General features: G+C 45.8%; 1 protein-coding gene across 1 annotated transcript; it reads right to left on the bottom strand.

Annotated features, from left to right (window-relative positions):
- Positions 1-360: 360 nt before the first annotated feature.
- Positions 361-8,969, bottom strand: LOC132380691 (EEF1A lysine methyltransferase 3-like). Its single transcript, XM_059949676.1, has 3 exons — positions 8,631-8,969; positions 2,599-2,710; positions 361-758 (listed from the first exon to the last, which is right to left on the bottom strand). Exons 1-3 carry the CDS (start codon positions 8,781-8,783, stop codon positions 361-363), a joined length of 663 nt encoding a protein of 220 aa, XP_059805659.1. The 5' UTR covers positions 8,784-8,969.
- Between the last annotated feature and the right edge of the window lie 2,526 nt (positions 8,970-11,495).

Below are 11,495 nucleotides of genomic sequence, written 5' to 3'. Positions count from 1 at the left end.
TCGCGGACATTTTCTCATTTCTCATTCCATTTCAGCCCACTTGGTGGCCATTTCCTTAGCTCCTTTCAAAGTCCACATTGATCAGTTTCCCACTTCCTCTGAAATCACACGGTCCCCGGTTCAAGCGTTCCCATTAAAGCCGGTGTCCACGGTTCCCACCATCTTTAACGTAACCGGCTGTCCAGACAAATTTATTGTACGCTATTAGATAAAGTCTTAGTAAAATGAATTCAAATTCCATCCAGTGATATCCTGGAAATCAGTTCGCCCAGCACTAATAACGTTCTAATGTCATATAATCGGGAGTTTTATTATTCTGTTATCCGGCTTGTGTATTTAGTTAAGAAATGCATCTAATGATTACTGAAATGTAGTGTGCTTCCTGGTGATTTTGAACACACTTACATCTTTCGATTCGATTCTGTCCACAATTTCGGAATTAAAATGCTGTGGGACTATATTCTCGTGAAAGTCAATGGTCCCAGTGTCGTGGTCCATTGAGGAGCTCAGGTATATGACGGTCCCTTCGTTGCTGAGATGCAGGAGAGTGTCGATCAGAAATTGGAAATGTCGCCGGGAGTAGACGACGCCCGAACCCAGGATGACGTCATAATCCGACGGAAAGTTCCTGTGGTCTTCACCCCACTGGAGGGCGGAGACCTTCGACCGCTGCATCATGGTCGACGGGATATTCTTCGCAACGTTTTCCTCCACCTGATTCAGAACCATGGGTAGATCTGTCAAGGTCACGTCGCCACCTGCGGAATGAATCGTCAAACAAAATCACACCTGTGTATCCATCACATCTGCAGAAAAGAAGGCTTTGTTTGTCAAGGCAAGATATTTAGCAAATTCATAAATTGCTATTGCCATATTTACCATACTTGGCTTTGCATGCCATTCATGTACACTCTGTGGCTACTTTATTAGGTACCCCTTATTCATTTGAGGTCCATGGTCTGGGAATCTCATTGAAACCTTTTGAAAGGGCCGGATAGAGGTAATGTGAAAGGACATGACTCTGTGGTGGGGAGTCTAGGACCAGGGACCTCAGAATAGGGACGTCCATTTAGAACAGAGAAGAAGAGGAGCTTTTTCAGCCTGGTCATTGGATGTAGGGCGGAGGATAACTTCATCATCAGTCGGGAGTGAAAGGCTACGAGAAGGAAGGAGGACTGGGTGAGAGAGAGAAATGGATCTACCATGATGAATCAGGATCAGAATCAGAATCAGGTTTATTATCACGGTCGTGTGTTGCGAAATTTGTTAATTGGGCAGCAGCAGTTCAATGCAATAATAATAATAATAATAATAAAAATATATAAGTAAATCAATTGCAGTATACATATATTAAATAGATTAAAATCGTGCAAAAAAAACAGATATAATATATTAAAAATTTGAGGTAGTGTTCAAAGGTTCAATATCCATTGGAGAATCTGATGGCAGAAGGGAAGAAGCTGTTGCTGAATCGCTGTGCATGTGCCTTCAGGTTCCTGGTGGTAACAGTGAGAAAAGGGCATGCCCTGGGTGCTGGAGGCCTTAATAATGGCCGCTGCTTTTCTGAGACACCGCTCCTCGAAGATATCCTGGGTATTTTGTAGGTTGGTACCCAAGATGGAGCCGACTAAATCAGAACCCAGGATGACGTCATAATCCGACGTAAAGTTCCCGTGGTCTTCACCCCACTGGAGGGCGGAGACCTTGGACCGCTGCTTCTTTCCATCCTGTGCAGGACCGAAATGCTGAGGCATATCCAATGCGCTAAATGGACTAAAGATACTCCTATGCCTTATGGTCTTAAAGTTTTCTGGATTTTAATGATAACTTTCATGATCCACCGCCACTTGAAGATCTCCTCGATGGCGGATAGTTTGTAGTTTTAATTGAACTGACTGAATTTACAACTCTACACAAACTATTGTGATCGTGTTCATCAGTGGCTTCAGGGCCGGGCTGTAATGCACCGGTTAGAATGCTCTCCAGCGTTCAACTGTAGAAATTAGAGTTCGGTAGAGATATTTGCGAGCGTCTTTGCTGACGTACCAAATCCCCTCAAACTCTCAACAAAATAAGCTTTATATCTTCGCTATGATGGGAGAGGGGATAAGGGAGCGTGGTTTTGGATGGGTGGGGTCTTTAATTTTGTTGGCAGCTATACAAAGAGAGTGAGAAGTGCAGACAGAGTTCACAGAGAAGACGCTGGTTTGCGAGATGTATACACAAGTTCACAACGCTCTAAAATTTCTTGTGGCTTCGTACAGATCATTAGAAATACCAAGCCTCGATCAGTCTGTACAGGATGCTTTCTACAGAGGAGAGATGAAAATTGATTATGGTGAGGGACAATCTTTATGAATTATTACTCCATATATGAACTTTTCATGGTGCACTGCGGTAAATGGATGCCAGTTTAAGGGGTTATGTTCTCGAAACAGTGGCATTCAATTCGAGGGGTGACTAGTCTTCTGTGGTGAAATTAGGAAAACTAACATAAATTGAAGAAACCATCTAAAGCACCAATGCGTTTAATCACGTCCCACACTGCAACTGAAGTCGCTCCATTCCCGTGCGAACACTTCCGAATATTTTACTCACCCAGCAGAATGGCAAGAATCCCCACGAGTCCCGTGCCAGATCCCAGCTCGATCACCTTCTTCCCAGAAAAATTTAGCCCTGCTTTTTCAAAATACCTGCAAAGAACAAGCCCCTGGAACAGAACAGGGGGTCAAATTTTACTCCTGGGAATGATTTGTCCCAAATCTGAGAAACATAGAATACAAAATGATAGAGCACGAGAACTTGCTATTCGGCCCATAGTATCTGTGCCGACCATAATGCCAAATTAACCTGTACAACTTCTGGGATATGGACCATATAATGTCTTTACTGAGTCTGTTAATCTGCCTTTATAAATGCTTCTCAAACTTTGCAAATTTAATAAACGTCTGATGGCTCTCTGCCTGTACACGCTGGAAGAATGAGTTGGATTCTCATTGAAATCTATCGAATATTCAAAGGCCTTGTTAGTATGTACGTGGAAAGGACAGTTCTTCTACTGGGGGAGTCTTGGACCAAAGAGGTCATAATAGAGGGATGTCCATATAGAACAGAGATAAGGAGGAATTCCCTAAACCAGGGGGTGGTGAATCTGTGCAATTCATTGCCACAGACTGCTGTGGAGGCTATAGTTATTTGGAATACTTGGAGCGCAGGTTGATAAGTTCTTGATTATTAAGAGCGTCAAAGGCTTCGGGAGAAAGGCAGGAAAGTGGGCTTGAGAGAGGTAATAAATCAGTCTGGATAGAATGGCCTAATTCTGCTCCTCGTCTTATGGTCCAAGTTTGTTCGTCCTGAGCTACAGGGAAGGGCAGATCCTAGGTAAATAAGCACTCCAAAGTATAACAGGTGCAAGGTTCCAATCTTAAATTCCAATAGGATACGGATATTAGGGTGGGACGGTTTTCAATTGAGAGAAAGGGGTTTTAAGCCGGATGCGAGAATTCAGTTTTTTTTCGCGAAGGGAAGGGTTGAAGTATGGATCCCGCTTCCAAAGGAAGCGATGGAAACAGATTTAATAACTATTTTTAAACTCATTTTACACAGAAACGATGTGCAAGGCATGGAAGAACTCATGCCTATCTGAGAAAATAAGGTTAGTGTAGATGCTCAAAAAGGTCGGCATGAAAACGATGGGTTCAATGGCCCATTACGCTTTATTGACTGTGGGTTGGCACAATCCCTGATGCCTTCGGCATTTTGAATACTGCGCGCGTTGCTACGGCGTTTGCACTTCACTCTTTTTTTTTCATAGTTAATTTAAGTACACGCTTTTCAAAGCACGGAAAACAAAGAGCACACCCGCCCTCAACGCACTTCTCGAGCTTTTGCTGATCGGAGCATTAACAGTGCTCTTTCTGGGTCCCAACCTATCGCCCGTTTGAATCGCAGCCCACTACCACGGCAAACTGGAGTGAAAGAATGTGAGAGCTCCAAATTGCGCCCGCGCGTCTCGTCGCCAAGATGACGGCAGGCAGAGATCCCACGCTGCAAACGGGAATACTATGCCATTCATAAGAACATTAAGAAATGGGAGCAGGAGTAGGCCAATTAGTCCCTCGAGTCTGCTCCGCCATACAATAATTTCATTGCTGACAGACTGTGGACCTAGCTCCACCAGTCGGCCTTTTCCCGATAATTCTTAATTCCCCTGTTGTGGAAATGTCTCTTCGTTATAGTAAATGAGACGGGGTCTACAGCTGCCGTGGGTAAATATTTCTACACGTTTACTACATGTTGTCTGGTAAAAATGTTTCTCCTTAGTTGCATCCTAAACCGTTCTTATTTAAAAAAAAACACAAAATGCTGGCAGAACTCAGCAGGCCAAACAGCATCCACGGGAGGAGGTAGTGACGAGTTTCGGGCCGAAACCCTTCATCAGGAATGAAGTAGCGTGCGATGGTCGAGGGGGGATAAGAAGTGGGTTGAGGGATGAAGTAGAGAGCTGGGAACTGATAGGCTGAAGGGAAATGGGCTCGGGGGAAGGTGGAGAATTATGGGAAATAAAAGAAAAAGAAAGGTAGGGCTGAGGGGGAGATTATAGTGGGGGGAGAAAGAAGGAGAAGCAGACTAAAATTATAGATAGGGATGGGGTAAGGGGGAGCAGGGGTATCAACGGAGGTCTGTGAGTTGAATGTTCATGCCAGCAGGTAGGAGGCTACCTAGGCGAGAGGTAAAGTATTGCTCCATCAACCTGCGTGTGGCCTCATCTTGACGGTAGCCATGGACAGACATATCGGAGTGGGAGTGGTCTGTGGAATTGAAGTGTGTGGCCACAGGGAGACCCCACCACTGCTGGAGGACCGAGCGCCGGTGTTCGGCGAAACGGTCTCCCAGTCTGGGGCGGGTCTCCCCAATGTATAAATGGCCACATCGGGAGCACCGGATACAGTATATCACCCTCGTTGACTCGCAGGTGAAGTGGTGCCTCACCTGAAAGGACTGTCTGGGGCCTGGGATGGTGGTGAGGGAAGAAGTGTGGGGGCAGGTGTAGCACTTCTTCCGTTTGCAGGGATAAGTGCCTGGAGGGAGGTCTGTGGGGAGGGATGGGGGTGCAATAAGTGGACAAGGGAGTCGCGTATGGAGTGATCCCTGCGGAGAGTGTGGGGGGGGGGGGGGTAAGGGGAAGACGTGTCTGGTTGGGAGGATCCCGTAGGAGGTGGCAGAAATTACGGAGGATTATACATTGGATCTGTAGGCTGGTAGGGTAATAGGTGAGGACCAGGGGGACTCTATCCCTAGTGGGCTGGCGGGGTGATGGGGTGAGAGCAGAGGTGCGTGAAATACGGGAGACGCGATGGAGGACAGAGTTGATAGTGGACGAAGGGAAGCCCCTTTCTTTAAAAAAGGAAGACATCTCCTTTGTCCTAGAATGAAAGGCCTCATCCTGTGAGCAGATGCGGCAGAGGTGGAGGAATTGAGAGAAAGGGATAGCATTTTTGCAGGAGACAGGGTGGAAGGAGGAATAGTCTAGGTAGCTGTGTGAGTCTGTAGGTTTGTAGTAGACATCGGTGGACAGGCTTTCTCCAGAGATAGAAACAGAAAGATCTAGAAAGGGGAGGGAGGTGTCGGAAATAGACCAGCTGAATTTGAGGGCGGAGTGAAAGTTGGAGGCATAGTTAATGAAGTCGATGAACTCAGCATGTGTGCAGGATACAGCTCCGATGCAGTCGCCCGAAACGTCGTCACTACCTCCTCCCGTGGATGCTGTCTGGCCTGCTGAGTTCTGCCAGCATTTTGTGTTTTTGCTTATTTCCAGCATCTGCAGATTTACTCGTGTTACCTTTCTTAATTATGTGTTTAATGACGTAATAGTCCTTTCAGTCCATCGATACAATAACTATCTCAGAACAATCGCCCATCACTCCCGCTGTCCCGGTTATATTGCCCGTAGCCCATTATCTCCGCTGTCGTGCAGATGCTGTTCCGCGTCAGGGACAGCTGACAGCTTCCATTTCACGTCACGAAGTCCATGACTTTGGGTTATGGGGGAAACCGAATGAAACCCGCCCGGTACATGGGGCAATTTATTTCCGGGTACGCTATCTTCTGGCAACTATCAGAGTACTGGAGGTACAGAAACCTGAAGTCCCACACGACCAGGTTCAAAAGCATCTACTTGCCTTCAACCTTTTGGTTCTTGGACCAAGCGGAACAACAACATTCGTAACAGTTTAACAACACTCCGGCCACTTTGCATTAAGATTGGATTTCTTTTGTTTTTCTCTAAGTCTGTTATTTCTTCTTTAAGGTGTGCATCATTTGTTTAATTTGTGCTTTTGTTGTGAATTTTTATACCATGATATGTTGCCGAGAAGCCGCTGCAAGTAAATTTTTCATTGCACTTTTGGATATGACAATAAATTCGACTTTGACTTTGACTTTGAATTTGGGCAGGTGAAAGACGAGGTGCTGTTCCAAAAACTCATGCAGAGTCTTGTCGTAGTAACAGAGACAGATTGTACCCATCGTGTTCGCTACTGTACAGGAGCAATGTGGTCGCAATAAGTTTTAGAGGACATAGTTATGCTGCGAGTTTGGAGGGACTGGGTTTATTCTTAACAGAACGTCGGGAAATAATTGAATTGATTGAATTGAATTGAATTTCGGTTTATTGTCATTTAGAAACCACAACTGCAATGCAGTTAAAAAATGGAACAACGTTCCTCCAGAATGATATCACAAAAGCACGCAACGAAACAGACACCACCAGAAAATCCACACAACGTTTGTAAATTGCCAAATCCAGAGTCCGGAGAGGCTGCTGCATATTAATATCACGCTACCATCTTAGCGCGTTCCCCGGAAAGGAGCTTCAAATCCACCAGACAAAACAAGACTACCCAGACACGCCAAATCAGGAGATCAACTCTACCATCCAACAAATCAAAAACTAAAGCTACAAGACCTACAGAAAACCACATAATTACAACATATAGTTACAACCGTGCAAACAATACCATAAGGTGAATATACAAGGGTTTATAAAATTCTGAGGGGCATAATAAGGGCAGATAAGCAGAATCGTTTATTCGTTTCACAGATCTTTGAGTTGCAGTGCGCCGGGTTCAGAGAACGCGGAGAAATGCACGGGAGATCTGAAATTTTTTTGTACACAGGATGGAGGTTAGTTAGAGCCGGAGGTGGCAGAGGTGTATACAATAACGTTTAATATTCGGTTGAACAATTACTTAGTCAGGAAAGTAGTAGATGGGTTTGGGCCTAATTCTGACAATTGAGATTCGAATGTATCGGAGAAGTGGTTGGCATGGATTGCGTGGCTGATGAAGCTAATTTCTGTGCTGTGCGACTCCATCATAGATTCAAAGAGGAGACGAATCCATCATCATAGTGACGGGCGACAGGAGGTGAGCACGCGTGCTCGGTGAAGGAATCAATCAAACGACGAGATATAGAGGAGGCCGAAGCAGTGTACGATATAGAAAGAATTGCAAGTGAATTCCTGCTTTATCCGGAAACACTGTTCGTGTCCCTGGATATTGACGACTAGGATGTCGAAGGTATTTGAATAAGAGGTGCGATGAACACTGAGAGGCGGGATGGGGAAGAAAGCTTGTCTTCAAAGGAGAGGCATTGAATTTCGGCAGTGTGGCTTTATGATGCAGTTGGGCAAGCCATTGGTTAGTGCGCACTTGGAGTATTGTTTCAAGAAAAGATATGATTAAACTGGAGAAGTGTAGCAAGATTTACAGATATGTTGCCTGGACTGAGAGTCTTGCTGTCTAAGGAAAGGCCAGGAGTTTTATCCCAAGTGGAGGCAAAGACGTTGAGGGGTGATATGGAGGTTTATAAAGACTGGAGAGGCGGTGTTTATTCTTAATAGAACGTGGAAATATGGTGGGTAAATTGGCAAGGGTTTATGAGACACATAACAATGGCAGATAGGCGAATCGTTTATTCCGGACAGTACTCTTTCAGTTGGAATGCATTGGGTTTAGAAGCGAGGGGAGACATGCAACGGAGATTTCTTAACTTTTTCATACAGAGGGTGGACATTATCTGTAACAGGTTACCAGAGGAGGTGGTACAATTACGCTTCACACGTCACTGAACAAGTGGAATAATCGGTACGGGCGGGATTGGGAAGACCCGTAAACATACTCGGCATGGATGACGTGGGTGGTGGGAGTTAATTTCTGTTGTTTGCGATAACATGATAGATTCAAAGTGGGAGACACAGTGACGGGCGACAGGGTGTGTGCACGCGTGCTGGGTGAACCGGTCTGCCAGTTGGCGAGGTGGAGCCTGAAGACGGAATAGGCTGTGCGTGAGATAAAAAGCATTGCTAGTAAAACCCTACTTCGGCCGAAAAGACGGTTTGTGTCCCTACATGGTGACATGGGAATAGCAGACAGAAAAGGCACGATTGTAAGAGAAAGCGCTGTAAAGCGGAAGTTATGGTCGCAGGTATTGGATGGGTGCTGGCGATGAAGAGAAGACGGCAAGCGGATAGAACGCGGATCAACGGGGCCGACTGCTACGCCGTTTCCCCGTCGGCCAGTGGTTCCACGCGCGTCACCCCGCTATCGAATGCAAGCGTCAGAACTCACGGTCGGCCACACCACGGCTGGGATGTCGAGGTCTTTCAAGTGTTGAATGATTTTTATGTCGTGGCCACAAAACGTGAAATGCCTCTCTTGATTTTGGAAGACCTCTTTGGTTTCAGGTCCTTTGGTCCCCTCGGTCGTTTGTTCCTCCTGCATTTTGGCCCGAGTTGCACGCGGTTCGATACCTTTCGCACTTCCAGTCTGGCGACTTGCTTCAACGGCCGCTGATACCAGTCTCAGACTCGGCGTTGCATGCAGGTTATCGCTCTAACCTACAGTGCACAGAAAACAATGAGAACATATAAGGGAGAAACACTCCGAAGAGGCTTTGGGTTCCTGCCTTTTTCTCCTTCCTTCAGTATGTCATTTTGAATACTAGGCACGATGCACAAAGAGAGACAGGGTAGGGAAGAAAGTTTGTCTTCAAAGTCAAGGCCAATAAGATTCGGAATTAGGATATCGTGTTCCAGTGTGCAAGCCATTGGTTAGTGCGCACTTGGAGTATTGTTTGAGTCTCCTTGTCCCCAGTCTACAGAAGAGATACGATTGAACTGGCCAGGCTGCAGGAGAGATTTACAGAAATGTTGTCTAGCGTAGGCGCCTTGCATTCTAAGGGTAGTCCAGGAGGGTTCCCCTCACCCCACCTTGGAATCTATAAGGTTGATGGGTTATAATATGGAGGTTTAGACAATTATGTTGGGCATGAATAGGGGTGATAGTCACAGTCTTTACCTCTGGGTGGGTAACGATAAGGGGGAATTGATGGGCAATTTTCCCAGCCAGGGACCGATGGGTCTATGGAAAGTGCGGCCAGATTATGTTGTAGACGTTGGGGAAAATGCAGCATTTAAAAGACATTTAGACGTGGATAGAAAAACAGTGCTCACAAACTGCTGGAGGAACTCATCAGTTCAGGCAGCATCTTTGGAGAGGAATAAAGAGCCTACGTTTCTTACGGAGACCCTTCATCAGGACAGGAAAGGAATGAATAAGAAGCCAAACTAAGAAGTTGGGGCGAGGATAGGAAAGGAGTACAAGCTAGTAGGCGACAGGTGAAACGAGGTGAGGTGGAAGGTAAGTGGATGGGAGCGAGAGGATTAAGAGAGAAGCTGAGAAAGGATAGGTGAAATGGATAAAGGATGGAAGAAGAGTGAATCGGATAAGTAAGGTGGGCAGGAAGAACCCACACTGGGGAATGGAAAAAGAGAGGAGGGTGGGGGGGGAGAAATTACCGGGTTAAATAAATTGTTGCTCATCCCTTCAGGTTGGGTGCCACCCAGACAGGATATCCCATTTTGTTCCTCCATCCTTAAAGTGGCTGTGGAGGAGGCCATGGACCAACATGTCGGAATAGGAAACGCAGTGGAATTAAAATGGTGGGCTACCAGGAAATCCTGCGTCTTGGGAAGCTGTTCATGGAAATGGAGGAATATGGGCCAAAGTGTAAGTAGATATAGACGAGTTGAATCTCAACCTATTTTTTTTTTCAGTGCTGCGCAACTCTATGAATCCCTGACTATTAGATGGTCTGGCTATCTGTAAGGTGGAGGAAACAACCACAGTAGGTCATGCGGCATCTGTGAAAAGGTAAGAATAATTAATTTAATCTTTAAAAAACTTCTTTTTGAATCTGGGGTCCAATTGTAAACCAGAATAGAACTCTGGCGAGGAAGGAGGTGAATGGGCAGGTGTAGAACGTTCTTGTAAATCGTTTCTGCGCCATCTATACTCATAATCCTTCGTATAGTTTACCGACTGGAACAGCGTAAAAATAAGCGTAAGCGGGGAAATTAGAGGTCGTTGTTGCCCAGAGAACTCACCAGAATCCGGCGCTGTTCCCTAAGCTTCCGGTGGAGTGCTCCTGAGCTATCGACTGCCAGGGCGCTCTCTCCCATTGGAGCCCCGTCTCCAGTTATAACCAGCAGCAATCTCCTCACATTGCAACATCCTAACATTTTGTCCTACCAGTACACAGTTGTACGTTCTGCTGCCTGTGCGCTGCTACATGGACGTCCTGTACCTTCTGTATCGAAAGGGGTAAAGATAACATGGTTAGATACAGTGCGTGACGTATCCGAGCCCTTGCTCAGTTTTATGCCCATTTTGAAATCTATTGTCCACAGAGCAAATATACTGACAGGTTTCCTCTATGGAATAAGTTTCATCAGAGCGTATTTTGTTCTGAGAGTGATTCCTCCTGCTGCCTCAAATTTCTAACGATCGGAGTTCAATTCCAACCTCCGGTGCCACCCACTTGGAAGTTGTATGGTTTTCCGCAAAAAAAGGAACAATAGGTATTCAACTGGACCATAAGCCCATAAGACATAGAAGCAGGATTAGACCATTCAGCTCTGCTCCACTATTCAATCATGACGGATTTACTATCTCTCGCAACCCCTTTCTCCTGCCTTCTTACCATAACCTTTGACCCACCCCCGTTACTAATTGAGAACCTATCAATCTCTGCTTCAAATATACCCAATGCCTTAACCTGCAAAACCGTCTATGGCAATGGATTCAATAGATTCATCACCAGCTGGGAAAAAAAATTTCTCCTCATCTCTGTTCTGAAAGAACGTGTTTCCATTCTGGAGCTGTGGCCTCTGGTCCTAGACTCCACCATTGTAGGAAACATCTTCACGTCCACTCTGTCTAGGCCTTCCAGTACTTCACAGGTTGCAATGACATCACCCTCGCCCTCTCATTCTTCTAAGCTCCAGCAAGTATAGGCCCAAAGCCATCAAAAGCTTTTCATGAGTTAACCCTTTAATTCCCAGAATCATTCTTCTGAACCCTCTGTCGACCCTCTCCAATGCCAGCTCGTTCTTCCTTAGATAAATGGCTCCAAATTACTCACAATACTTCAAG

Source organism: Hypanus sabinus, chromosome 24, assembly GCF_030144855.1.
Source record: "Hypanus sabinus isolate sHypSab1 chromosome 24, sHypSab1.hap1, whole genome shotgun sequence".
NCBI classification, from domain to species: Eukaryota; Metazoa; Chordata; class Chondrichthyes; order Myliobatiformes; family Dasyatidae; genus Hypanus; species Hypanus sabinus.
The sequence above is the reverse complement of the archived record's forward strand: the minus strand, read 5'-3'. Positions and strand labels throughout refer to the sequence as shown.